We start from the raw sequence: 14,805 nt of genomic DNA, 5'->3' as shown, positions 1-14,805 counted from the left end.
ATATCAGCATCCATAATGCTTCTCCTCTGCCAAGAGTGCCGGGGGAAAGATAGGGACTACTAGAGGAGAAAAAGAGTGGGACAAATGCATATTTGTTGTTGGAAAGCTAACACGATGTAAGAAAACTGCATTGCCGGAGTGTGTTCCTGTTTTTTCTTGAAATCTGTGAAATTTATCAAATACTTTTCAAACTATACAAAAAAAAAATGGAATGGAAAAATAAATGTTTCTCATCATTTAAAGTAATGAACAATTATGACTCTAAAGATGCCCTGTGGTGTCAGAATTAGAGAAAATTGTTTAATGGTGAAAGAGTGGAAAACTTTGTAACATTATTCTTTATACCGTAGTATTTAAAAATGTTTATGTACCTTACTGCTTTTGGGTTGTTATGATACTGTAAATAAAATGTCATAAATTATGTAGAATGTCTTTGGAAAATTTCAGTACAAGTTTGTAAAAAAAAAAGATTCTTAAAATCTTTTAAAACAAAATTTGTTTCTTTGTAACAACAATTTAAAATATTAATATTTACTAAAAAGTCAAGTATGGTTAGTTCACATTAAGTGTGTTATAATTAATATCTTCAGATAAGCTATAGTTATGTCACTCACAATGAGGGTGATATTACAGGTTTAGATTACAGTTACAGGTTTAGATTACAGATTATACTCTGACAACTTAGTTGTAAATTCGATTGAAAGGAAAAACAAGCAAACCTGAATGAACTAATCAACCAATCCAAAAAATGTGCCTCAGAACAGTTGAAAACACCCTAGACCATTTATTAGGCCGTGTACTTTCAATTGTGAGGCTTTATCTTCTACATGTGAGTGATTACAGTTTGCGAACTGTACTTTTAACACTCATTCTTTCATTCTTTAGTCCTATATCTGCACACCCTTGCAAATTACAACTGTTCTTTACATACTGTAAACCCACAGAAACCTCATATATGGACCAACAGGGAGGAAATAAAATGGATTTTTGTTTTCTTTTGACCACTCGCTGCTTATTTGTTCACTTAGGTCCAGTTCTGAGCACGTTTAAAACTCTACCTGCTACCCAATCCTCTGTGTCCCACACAGTCTCACTCTGCTCTTTCTCAGGCTCCTTCCACCTCCCTCCCTCTGCGTGTTCCTTGCTGACATGATTTGAAGTGCTGCTAGATTTAGATACACTTTTTTTGAGGAGGCAATTTTGTGAGCTGTTTGACCTTTTCCATTTTCCCAAGGCCTTACATGAGATTAGATCTCTTCTACAGCCTCTCTAACAATGTGATTGGACTTGTTGAAGATTTATTGTCATATCGTGTTTGGTCACCTGAGCTTTATAGCAGCACAGCACTCTGAGTGCAAACGGGGTGGTGGTGGGGGTCGAAGTGAATGGGTGCCATATTGGTAGACTGTGGACAAAAGTATCAGGATGCTTATTTCTGATTAGAGGTGTGCCATATTGTATCGTATGCGATAATATCGCTGTTATTATTAGTATCATGACATTCTGGATCATTGACTTTTGTTACAAATCTGCGCAAATTCTTGTATTTTTTTATATCTTAGTTAGAGGTGTATACGATATCATATCATATACAATAATAAAAAGTAAGTTTCGATTTGTTATGTTTAATTTTTTTTTTTTTTTTTTGTCATATTGCCAAGAGTATCAATATTGCGATAATGCCATGAAATATTGTGATATTATTTAAGGGCCATACCCCTATTTCTAATTACTTGTTTCTTTGTAAATCAAGGGTATTTTATAGATTTTATGCTACTTTTGGTTGAGTACTATATGGGCAAAACATTCTATTAGAATTTAGAGCATGTATATGAGGATTTCTCTGACTGTATTCATCAACAAGGGAGCTTTAGTAAGGTTGTAATGTTGATGGTTGAGCATCATCTTACCTCATCTCCAACTCCTCCACTCATTCCAACCAAAAGTACGTATAGGATAAAACATCATTTGTAAGAACACAGTGTTTTGTCCACTGCTCCAAAGCTCAGTGCTGGTGGGCTTTATGTCCCTCTAATGTCCACGCCTGATATTAGGCATGTTGCCAATAGTTAAAAATTTGTTTGATTCTATTATATTGGTAATACTTTTCTACAGAGGCTTGAAAGGTGTTCATTTCTGGCAGAAATGGATGCAACATGAAGCAGTTGAGTGCATTTATTAAAATGAGTGTCCACACATGTTTGGACAAACAGTGTTAGGGCTGTAAGATAAATCATAATTTTATTGTTATTGTGATGTGAATTTTCACAGTAACTCCAAACACACGCACACCAAACTTATGAGCTTCTTAGCCTGAAAAGATGCAGCGAAGTGAGGAAAGTAATAAAAAAAATCCTTTAAGGAGCTTAAACTAATTTAGGTATTTAGATCCTAATTCATTGTATTTCACTTTGCCATCAGGATTTCGAAGTCGTGCACACCTATATAGTGAAGCGTATATGATAAATAGATAATTCTGCATCCAATATGTCTGATTATACAGCATTCAAGGGCATCAGCATGTTGACTGTAATTGTAGGTAGAGCATGCGCTTCAGATCGTTTTAGCTTTTGAATAATGAGATCCGCAGCCTCTTAATTAGCAACAGGAGCAGAGTGGAACAGAGAGGCCGACGCGTGGTGAGGCGGCTGAGTGGTGGTGGTGGTGATGGTGGGTGGGGGCTGGGAGGAGGTTTGGGTGAGGTAAGCAGGCGCTTGGCACTTGCCTTGACAAGTATACTAATTACTGGAATAGAGCAGAGAAGCTGGAGTCAGGCTCAGTGCGGGGAGAAGCTCTGACCCAGGCCCAACCTGCGCTAGCTCCGCTATCAGCCACAATCAGGCACAGGCAGATCAGTTCTGCCCCACTAACCCTGCTGGGACCCAGCTCCTCCAGCAGTGCTCACACACACACACACACACACACATTCATGTACCTCTCCAACCTGCATCTCCAACTCCTACTGCCATTACACACAGGAAGGTGGAGGAAGGAAAGCGCTCGATGCTCTTCACCATCACCACTACTACCACCACCACCAGCCCACACCCCCCTCACTACCCACCCACCCACCACAGAGCAAGAGGGAGGATAGATTTAAAAGAAGTAAATTGGAAAATCAAATGAGGGCTTTAGGCAGCCGGCGAGATTTGCAGAGCTGTCCGCCAGGGTCTAAGAGGCTCATCCATCATGTCCCACAAGTAGTCAATTCCTCTAGTATCTGTAAATGTTTTCAGATATTAGCCAATTTATATGCTCCGAGATTCATCATGGAAAATCAGCTTTAGCGGTGCGCGTTATCAGAGCCCGTCTCTCCTTTGCACCATGAAGTTTGATGTACGAGCACCTCCGCAGCTCAATGGGTTGTGCACTGGAACCATGGGGTAGGAGGGGGGGGGGGGTTGTCAGGGAGGGGGCCGGATGGGTGGGTGTTAAAGAAGGAGAGAAAAAAAAAATCTGGGTTATTTTAATTAATAAACAAACTTGCATAGGAGCTCATCAGTGTCAGGGGTAATAACGATCGTCATCCATTATTGTTTATTACGGTCCTCCCTCAACAAATGTTGCCTTCTAATGAGGTTTCTTTCAATTTTTTGACTCGGGTAATGACTTTTTCATCCTAGTGGAGAAGGAGAAAAGATATAAATGATAGGACTAAGGGGAGAGAAATCATGCAAGGTTAGGCTCATTTCTCCAGGCCCATTCATCATTTCATCAGAGCCTGATAAAGGCGCTGTTGTTTTCGTTTTTTTTTTCCCCTTTTCTCTCCTTTTTTTTCCTCTCCCGTAAACACCAGTTCTGTGTTCATGTACAAGTCCCAGAGGAGGTGAAGCTTTTCTCTTTAGTATTCTCCTCCTCGGCGCGCTTCCTCAGATAAGGATACCTCAGTCAGAATTTATGCCGACATGGGACAATTACAATAAATTTGGTGTGTATTTACAGTGCTCTGTTGTGTGTTGTTAAGTCGCGCTGCAGGGCTTTGTGAGTGTGTGTGTGTGTGTGTGCACGTGTGTGTGCTTGCGTGGTTCGGGGGAGTTTTGTGGTGTGTGTGTGTGTGTGTATATATGTGTGTGTGTAAGGCGGAGGCATCTTTAATAAATGTATGCTGATGTTCGAGGCTGCAGTGATGCGAGGATGTTAGGCTCTGTTGTTATTTACTAGGCTGTTTGGGCGCAGCGGCGGATCCTGGGCTGCAAATGGCGTTACGGCTGGTGATGAATGAGCATTAGGATAAACTCATTTTAAAAGCAGCCTGATTTATTAGCGCACCGGCCTTCTGTTTTCATCAGGTCAGCGCATGGCTGAAGCCCCACAATGTCAGCTCCAAGGTCACCCTTTTTTACGATTATTTTTAAACCCATCCTTCACAACATGGAGGTGGAGGTGGGGCCAGAAAAAAAGACTGTTCTTCACTTAACCTGTCCAGTGGAAAAGAATAAAAAAAAAGAAAGAGAGAAAGAAAAAAAATTCAAGCAAATAAAATGCTGGAATGCAATCTGCTTCTGCGAATCTGCACAAGCGATATGCTCTGCAGAGAGAGTGAGAAGCACCCAAATTTGATGGTGGTCAACCTCCAATTATGAGTGCTAGTAAGACAAGAGCTTTAATGGCCACTGTTTGCCTTCAGGGAGGTTTATTACACAGTACGGTTTTGCAGGAGCAGCATCAAATCTATAAAACTACCATTAGGAGGAAAAAATCAATCAAAATGCCATTAAAGTGGAATAAGTTGCCAATATTGCTGATGTGGTTGTGGGTCCTTTGATTTTCTTTCAAATTATTAGGCACAGTCGAGTAGTGACTTTGTTAAGGGAAACGAGTGTTGTTGGGGAGTAATATGTCTCCTGGCTTCATAAAGTTTGCTGCCTCATATTTCCCGCTTTATTGATTATCCATTATCATTTGTCACGAGGTGTCCTAACTCAAGGGGAAAATATAACCCTCTTTCTTCAGCGCCAAGCGGAGCGGGAGCACTGTATAGATCTGTGTGTGAAGGTACCAATCTCTGAGAAAAATGAGCAGAGAAATAAGGTGTAGCTGCCTGTGCCTGGCAGGCCTCGGCTGTGGAAGAGACAGAGGCAGAGGAATGCTGACTGGGCTTTGTTCTGTCTCTCTCCGCACCTCTTCCCCTGCCTCTTTTAGCAGCAGCAGGAACAATGCTAAGATCACAGCCTCGTATTTGTTATTCCTCCACCAGGAATGAGACACGATGAGCAGCACCTCAGAGAGAGCAGGGAGGAGGATGAGCATGGGGAGGGGATGAGTGTAGAAGGTGTATAGTTAACAGTATGAAGATGTGCATAGGATAAAGATCATGGTGCAGGTACAGGAGTTTTAAAGCAGCTCTGTAGTTCCTAGCATCCTATGCTTTTCCTGTAATTACCCTCCATTTCTAAAGCTTCTTTCACATCAAATCCCAGGTACATCTGCTCTCCCAACCATTAGCATAACACGCTCCTACACGACTCTCGCATTGCAGATAGAAACATTCCTGGAATTGTCACCGCAGCAGCGCATCTGTCATGACCATGTGTATATATCATTAGAATGGCGTGACTCCACCATTTCGTCACACAGCGATACAATCCATTTAATCGAATCTCTTTGAAAAATGATTTGGGGAATTTTGCCGTCGCCGTAATAGGAAATCAATCCAGTGGTTTGTGGCCCTGATTTATAATGTTAGTGCTGCTTGAATGGGGTGAGAGATGCAAAATATTCATCCTTCATAACACAGATAAACTGCATGGTGTGCTAGCTCTGCAGAGTGAAGCATTTATCTACGCAAAATCTCAATAGGCTCTGAGCCTTCCACTCAATTGAGTAGCACGGAAGTACTGCACATATCGGAGTAAGTGGTGTAAAATATGGCTTTTGCTTCTGTATCTTCACTAACAGCAGTATATCACTGCCACAACCTAGTCAATTACACCATGCAGGATTTTCACCCTTTACATAAGTGTCTGAGTTTAGTTAAGGTTGCTACATGCAGTGGCAGTGTTATTTATGCATTTTTTCTTTTATTAAAATATATAATATAATTTAAACATGCATGTTTTTCCCTTGTCATGTTTGTCTACAGCCTCCAAGCAAGTTTTGAACAGTATGTTAAAGGAACCATCTTTAATTCCAGACATGCAATTGGCCAAACATGTGGAACAGGTAAGGTTCAGTCCAGTGATTTAGCTTTTTTTTTTGTTTGTTTGTTTTGTACTGTTAAACTTTAAAAGTAAATTGTGAAGCCTGTAGTTCTGAGGTTGGCTTAGTTGAATATATTTTTTTATTTTTACACTCAGCCCATGTCTAAATAAAAGGCTTCTATAGCTCACACTAGTACAACTCTACTCTACACTTACACACCAGAGTGATGTTGCTGTACTGTCTGTGTTTGTTCTCCCTTAAGGTTCAATGTTTGCAAACTCAAATTGGTTATAACAGAAATCTACTCAGCCTGTGATTGTGGTACAGTTTCTTATTTAATTTATGTAAATACTTACATTGTAGATTCATATTAAAGACATGAAAATAGTTAAGGGACATAAAGGGAATTACGTAGAAACCAAAAAAGGGTTTCTCCTCCGGAATCCCCTGGTCTAAACCTGTTTAACCAGGAATAGCAGCAACTATTGTTTAGCAGCTCTAGGAACTATTAGAAAACTATTTCAGGGGACTCTACTTCACGTACACGCTGATGTTAAAATACAAGAGTGTGCAGATCTGTCCTCAAAGCTAAATGTGGTACTTAGAGCAATCTAAAGTATAAACATTTTCTAGTTTTTTTTACAGAATAATTCTGCATGTATTCCTGTATAGCTTTAAATGTCTTCATTCAAATTAATTTTACAGTGTAAAAAAAATCATAAAAAGAAAGAAAACGCATTGAATAAGAATAGGTGTGTCCAAACTTTTGACTGACACTCTGTATATTACATACTAATCTTTTAATAGTGCAGGTTTCCCAAGTAGGTACACAAATTAATAATGTTATAACCCGTTTTTAACTAAACGGATCTCCAGCCATCATTGTTCATTTCAGCATATGAGTAGCTGCATTGTTTCATGGTATGGAGTCATCTCTGGTGTTTCTTCCCTCTTTTCTCCCATCAGTTTAACGGGTGTACACCCCTCCCCACCCCCATATCCCCCAATGCTGTAATATTTCTTCCCCCTCTTTTCAGTGCACAATAAATGACTGCTGTTATGGACCGCTGGTAGACTGCATCAAACAGTATCCTTTCCCATAAAATTTTAAGCCTCAAATTGACGAGGAGCTATTCAGTGGGATGAGATGTGTCGAGCATCACCTAACATAAAAGTTCTGCTTGAGTAGGGGCAGTGTGTGCATGCCTGTATGTGACTGTACATATAGATATAGATATGTGTGGGTAGAGGGGTATAGCAAGATGAGCAACTTTATCTCTGTGCCTCAGTCTGATGTTCTACAGCAGGATGTGAAACTTCTCATAGTCTATAGGATTACTTATTTCCTTTCTCATCATTGAATAAGGCGGCGGCAGATTCAGGTGATGGGCCGGTCTGGAGACATGGTGCTAATAGGAATGAGGAGGCAGATTATAGGCCTGAGCATAGAAGCTTAAAATTATATATTTTTTTTTATATGAAGTGATTTATTCATGACTTTTCACAGGTACATGTAATGATCTATGATTTTCTAGCACAGTATATTTCTTTCTTCACATTTGAATATTTCAATTAGAATGTATTAAATGAACTAAGAGTTTTAGTTTCTATGGACGATTTATTTTTTTAATCTGTTTATAGGAGATTTATCAGCACCTTGGAGAGTTCATTACAATGACTGCATATAAGCATAGACAACCTGGTTCCTTTTCAATCATTTCTATAAAAATGAAGCCAAAAAAAGAAAAGGTTAAAGGCGGAGCTTGACTCATCAGACTATTCATTGGCTTGTTTTGCCCCTCAAAACACCTTTATGTTTAGAGTTCAGAGAACAGTGGAAAAAAAACAGATGCCAAGCAGGTTTTTCCACTGGATGCTCTGATTTTTCAGTAATTGGGAGTTTTCAACAGATGCAGTTTGTGTAATTTACTATGAAACAATTTACATTTCCATCAAATTTCAGTACCAAGGTTTAGCTCTGTTTGCTGCTGAAACAAATCAAAGCTACTATAATCCAGTTTAACCCCCATAGCCACTGTAAAAGTTAGCCAGCTAATGTTAATGTAATGTGGTACTAGACTTGTATTTGGTCTTAACCAACACTTTTGTATTCTGGTCTGGACTAAGTTTAAATACTGTTTAAAACACTTTGACATGCTTAAATGTAAATATATAAACCATTTACAATATGTAATTATATTGTAATAAGATTTTGAACCATTTCTTTTGTTTTAGAGTTTTTCTTATGTGGTGTAAAGTACAGCAGGAATTTTTAAATTACAATTTTATTGCTGGTTACTTGAATGCAGCAAATGCATCATTATTTATTACATATGATTTTATGATTTACTAATTATTTTTACTCAAGAAACACCTTTAATTTCTCTTCCTACTTTAAATCATCAGCTGTTATTCAATGTGATTGTGATGTTCATATGTTTTAAACTGTATCTGGACTAGAATATAGACCATAATAAAAAATTTTGACAGGGCTGGCCAAGACCAAGTATAGATACAACCGAATCCAGTATGTTTAGCCATGTTTAGCTAGCTAATTAGATCACATTAGCCAATTTATGATAACATCAGGCTTGGAAAACAGCAGAATGTTTGGGGGATGTCACACCAAAAATTGATTCTTCATGTCACCCATGTGTCTCCTTCTGTCTCTTGTCTTTCAGTCATAATTCTTTTCTGTTCTTAGACTGTCCTTTCCTTGGACCACCATACGCTCATTCTGTTTTACTCACACACTCTTATCAGTCTGCTGATGGGCAGTTATGGGCTGTCAGAATCAGGTCATCCCATGCACACACACTGCACCCATGAGACTTTGTGTGTTTGAGTGTGTGAAGTGTGAGCGTGTGTGAAAGAGAAAGAGGGAGGGTGGAGTGGTCAGTCTGCAGGCTGTTTAGGGCCTTACAGCTGGGGACCACACTAGGCTCCTCTGTTCCTGGCCAGTCAACCCTGTCCCACCCTGCCCTCCATCTTCATCCTGCCTCTTTACATCTTTTCACACTTCTACCGCCAGCATGGCTGCTCATTCTCTCGCTTTCCCTCTGAGGGTTCATCATGCCAGCCCACTCGGTCTTCTTCTGGCTCTGCACCGTGACATCAGAGGACTTGCTCCAGCGCCTGCACCCAGACACCGCCATAATGACCTAACTACTACTCCCTCTTCAGTGGAGTGTCTATGTGAACAAGGATGTGAGTTTATTTAGTTGTGTGTTTGATTTAATAATGAAATAGGAGAAAGCCTGAAAGGATCACTTGGGTGAATAACAGTAACCTCAAATCTGGCATCTCTGGCACGTTTTGGCATCTCTGCAATGGTTATTTTTCAAGAGTCAAAAACATACTTACATTTTAATATAAAGTATTTTTTACTAGGGATGCAACGGAAATTTGGCAACTATAAGTATTTGGTTGAGAACCAAAAAAAACAAAAATCCACTTTTATTGTCCAAATAATTTATACTGAATTGTCTTATTTTTGCAATATTTTCTTTGAAGTTAGAATTTTTTCAGCAGTGGCAGCAAGCTCACACTCTACCCCCTCTTATTTCAGCCCCCAGTAATATTGCATAACAGAGCAGTGCTATTTTCAAGGCTGGAGGTAGTGAGGGAGAGAGCAAGCAGGGAGAGCCAATAAACGTAATCTTATAAATTAACATTAAATAAAGCACTCAGCATTACTTGGTGTCCGTATATACAGTAGTTTCCTACCTCTTCACATACTTGGAAGCTATCAAGGGCTAGAAAAACAATGTTAGCTTTTGTTTGTTTACCAGAAGTCTGGCTGAGTTTGTCTGTGTAGATTTTGCAGTACATTTATACATTTATCACTACAGGTGTGTAAATTTATGAATAAAGGAGCATCCTCTGAGGTTGGTAACTAACTTAATGTTTGTGTTCAATATAGTTTTTAAAATATATAATTTTTTTATTTGGAAACCAAGACAAAAATTAATTTAGGCTATGTAATTTATTGCGTTTTGAAAAAGAAGCAAATATAATAAAAAACCTTTTTCAGTATTTGGCCTTCAGCCAAATGTTTCATTTTTATTTGTTGCATCGCTAATTTTTTCATCTTGCTTTATTTCAATGTCATTTTGAATAATTTCTATCAGTGCAGGATCTTAAATGATTAATTAGTTTTATTTCTTTGTCTTAAGAAGTGCCGTTTAATCCCCGTAACTTTTTTCTCTTCCTCCTCCATCATCAGCTGTAATTCAGAGTGATTGTGATCTTCATACCGGGTATTGTTAAGCTGCAGCTGCTGCAAAAAAAAATCACTCACACACAATGTGTTGACTGTTGAGTTTATTGCAGTTGCCACTCCTAGACATACATATTATTATAATAAATCTCACAAACAATCATACACTCTCCCAGTGTTGCCACAGCAACGCTGCTTAGCTGCCTCACCGTTTCCATAGCAACCCCGCATGCAGGTAAAATGTCCCCGTTTGAGAGATTTGAGAGTTTGTGTTTTATTCTGTTGTTCTTTTAAAAGTCTGAGTTTTGCATTTACCAGGCCAAGCAGTCTAACCTGAGCATATTTACAGGTCTAAGACTCAGATTTAATGTTTTTAATGTTTTTTTTTTTATCATTATTATTGGAAATGTTCCTCCCCTGCATCTCCTTAACTGCAACTCAACAGTGCTATTGGTCAGGAGCATGAGGAGATCCTGCGGGAGAAACTCAGAGAGAGGAACTTGTCTTTTCTAGGTAAGTTACACAGATTTTCACTAGAACTGCACAGTATTGGGCGAAATTTTTATTTATTTTATGAAATTAAAAAAAAACAGATTTTTCACCAGATTTCACCAGACATTAATGAGTCAACATTATAATAGTGAGCTCTGTGTATCCAGTAATGTTAGATATGTCATATAAATAAAAAAAATAGTGTTAATTTTGTATCAAGCAGCAAAAAGGCTTTTTAATTCATTTTTTAGTAATAATGTGACATATGATTGCTCAGGTGCACATTGTAATAATGATTGTAATAATGATTTATTGTTCTTTTGAGTACTCTGCCAAACACAACACTCTGAAAATCCAAGTTAATCATGATTTGGTGTAAGTAGTTAATGAGTGATTTTTCAATTAGAATTTTTTTATGTCCCCAAATTATAAATTCATTTTAAGAAGACATTTATCACAAAAAGCTTCTATAATAAATATATAATAACTGTTTATTTCCCAATTTTTTTAATATTTAGGTATATTTTGCACCCTTCATAAAAACTGTTTAAAGGCATATTTTTTACATTTATATCCATTTAACTTTTGCATGCTTTTCAAAATACATAACTGTCCTAAGAATACAGCCATTGTCACAAAAACTATAATTTCTTTGAGGATTTATTAAAAGTAACAGTTGTTTGACATAATTATAGAAAAAAAAGACTGACAGAAGATAGTCTGATGTATTGAAAAGTGACTCATTTAATCATGTATGTAATGGAGTAGCTATAACCTGTTATTACCAGCACATACATTTGTTGTGATGGTCATGACACGTGGTGATGGTAAAGACCAGGTGTTCTGTTTTACTGAAAATGTATTAGTTCTTAAAAATAGTTTTTCATTGCTGTAAGATATCAGTAGAGCTTGATTTTTGCATTGAGCCACTTGTTAAAAATGTGAAATATTCTATATAGGGATAGATATTTGTCATGACACATTCAAATTGCCTGGAGTTAGATGCTTTTTCTGTATTTACACATTTAATTTTTCTTGTAATGAAAACATGCAAAAAAAAAACGTTTATTATTCGGCCTTTGACAAAATGTTTTATTCTCTGACAAATTGTTTCATTTCGTTACAACCTTCAAATCAAAACAAGCTATGAACGCTAAAATTCAGATGTGTCCATAAACTACTAAAAATTCATGTAGTGCGCCATATAATGAAGATCAATCAGTGACATACGTTGAAATTTTGGGAAAAAAGATAAAAAAAAAATGTAAGACATTATATTTGTCATTACATATGGATATTGCGTTGCATTTTTACAGCTTTCTGCAGTAATATTATAAAATCATTATATATATATATATATATATATATATATATATATATATATATATATATATATATATATATATATATATATATATATATAAAGTATAACATTTTTACCCCAGCCTCATCACTGGCTTGAGGTGGAGGTGGTGAGTGGCCAGGTGTGAAATTCCCCTTTTCCTTCTTGTCTCTCTACCCCCAGAGAAGAGAAAGAGGGGCTTACAGAATCAGTCTTTCTGTCATTAAGAAGATATCATTTATTTGGGCCCCGAGTGCTGACCTTACTGGGGGCGGCCGAGAGGACTGTTCTAAAACTGTCAAAGTTTGGGGCGCAGGGGCCACAGAGGCAGCCTCACCCAACTGATAAATGGATTGGAAATAAGCTCCCCAACAGTAGGGACGGCCCATTAATTTTAATCAAAGGTGATGTAAAAAGGCGATCGGTGCCGCATGACAATGTCAACAGCCCGGTAGGTGTTAAGAGAGAGACCACACAGCCCAGACCCTCTCACCACCAGAGACCTTCGCCTCTCTTCCCTCTCACCCCATTAGTCGAGCTTGGCTGAAGACAGAGAGGCCAGCCCCCAGAATTGAATGACCTGGTCAGCCTGAGATTTAATGGAGAAATCAGGTGTTCCACGGATAATGGTCGAACCGCGCCAGGAGTCAAGGACAATGGCTGAGGCACACACGCGCAGGGGTCATGCTTTCAGCTGCTATAATGCCAGCCCTATCCCTTCTGTTCTTTATGAAGCTCACCAGCCCCACACGCTCCACCACCACCAACCTGCCTCCATGGATTTTTGTGCAGTGGTTGCAAATAGTTGGCAGATGTAATGGCTTTGCTTTTTCAGTGTGTGCTTTTTCAGCCTCTGCATTTGTGGCACATGTGGCCTTAGCCAAATCAAGATGTAAGTGATGTAGCACAGTAAGCTTCTGGTTTTTTTTTTTTTTGTCATTTATTCATTACATTTCTTTTTTTTTTCCTCAAATGCCCTTGTACTCAAAAGGCTTTTTCATTTCTATTGTGTGATTTAGGTTTTAGGTCAGTGATCTGGAAGCAGCTCATACAGTAAAGGTCATGTTTGTCACTTAAGAGCGTGTGACTTTTGTGGAATTTGTTTATTACAATTTAATTGCTTTACAATATTTCCCCTCAGATGAGAATCATCTACGGGCCAAGGGTTATGACAAGACCCCTGACATTATTCTCGAGGTCCCAATCGGTGAGTTTCTGGAGAATCAAAACACACTGTTGAACAGTTTGACTTTACTTCAGGTCTGTAAAAGTAGTGATTTCTATACTTATGCAGTTACACCAGACAAAATAAGAAATGTGTAAAAAAAAATAAAAAACAATTTTACAGTAATGCCATTATATAATTTAACCCTCTTTTGCATGAAAATGGCAGCTTTCCAACACTAGAGAGTCAGAATTGTAGAAAGCCACAGCAGGTTGTATTCAGTATGCAGACACTGATCTACTCTCATCACAGTTGATTTTCTGATCCCACAGCTGTTGAAGGCCACATTGTTCACTGGATTGAAAGCAAGGCTTCGTTCGGGGATGAGCAGAGTCATCGCACGTACCTGAACGAGCAGTTCTGGAGTTACTGGAACAGGTATGAACCTCAAAACCCCTGTATGTTATAATGCTGTTTTGTGTTAATTTAAACATATGAAAATAAATTGGGGAAAATATTAGGGCTGCAACGATTAGTAGATACAATCATCAATCTCGATTATTTGAATTTGTTGACTACAAATTTCATTGGCAACTAATCATTAATTTGTAATAGTATCGCATTACACAGAGTGCTGGGGACAGAAGTGCAATAGGAGATGGGTAAATAGCTCATTCAGACAGTTTATACTCAACTTAGTTTGTGTCTTCAAAAGTGCCTGAACACAACAGATTACATATTTAGTCACTGTTTCTAGCATTTTTAGTGATGGAGGACATGGCATGTATAATCACTGACTAATCAACAAATTGAAAAAGTAATAATCAGATAAGTCGGATACCAAAATAATCATTAGTTGCAACCCTAAAAATATAATATAAAATATAAAGGGCAACGTAAACATTGTAAAATAAAATATGTTTAAATCACATTTCACCAGTGCACCAGCTAGTTCTGCTAGAACATGAATGCTTCTTTATTGATATGCAATGCTTGTGCAATTTTGAGAGCTTTTATCTGTCGTGTTCTGTTGCACACTGACACTGCTCGATGTGAAGAATCTCAGTCGATGGACAGGTCTCTGACAAATGATTCGACTCGTCGATATCTGAGTGGCAGCCATATTGACAAGTAGTTTTTAAATGACCAGACCACCAGATGTGTATTTTGACTCGTTTTATTGTTTAATAGTAGGGAGTATTATTGTAGGGATCATGGAACAGTAAAACAGTAGTCTTTCCTTCATTGATTGTTTCACATTTGTGCTTGCGAGAAATTGACACACGCAAAATGTTAAAACAGGCTGGTTAATGTTTTTCACCGGGTAATTGACTAACCCTGGTTTTTAATCACAGTTTTCATGCGTCTTAGCATGTTCTCCTCCACCAGTCGTATACACTGCTTTTGGATAACTTTATGCCACTCCTGGTGCAAAAATTTAAGCAG

At 38.1% G+C, this 14,805-nt stretch overlaps 1 protein-coding gene across 2 annotated transcripts in view; it reads left to right on the top strand.

The window, feature by feature from the left end:
* cdin1 (CDAN1 interacting nuclease 1) overlaps window positions 1-14,805 on the top strand; it is a 78,704-nt gene that overhangs the window by 29,294 nt on the left and 34,605 nt on the right. For both annotated transcript variants that reach the window (XM_007257394.4, XM_022673079.2), the window contains 5 exons: window positions 6,083-6,162; window positions 7,179-7,228; window positions 10,806-10,873; window positions 13,336-13,401; window positions 13,692-13,797. In XM_007257394.4, the coding sequence (XP_007257456.2) occupies window positions 6,083-6,162; window positions 7,179-7,228; window positions 10,806-10,873; window positions 13,336-13,401; window positions 13,692-13,797 (370 nt within the window). The remainder of the gene's footprint in view (window positions 1-6,082; window positions 6,163-7,178; window positions 7,229-10,805; window positions 10,874-13,335; window positions 13,402-13,691; window positions 13,798-14,805) is intronic.

This window comes from Astyanax mexicanus, chromosome 14 (assembly GCF_023375975.1).
Source record: "Astyanax mexicanus isolate ESR-SI-001 chromosome 14, AstMex3_surface, whole genome shotgun sequence".
NCBI lineage: Eukaryota > Metazoa > Chordata > Actinopteri > Characiformes > Acestrorhamphidae > Astyanax > Astyanax mexicanus.
This window is presented reverse-complemented; position numbering and strand designations above follow the sequence as displayed.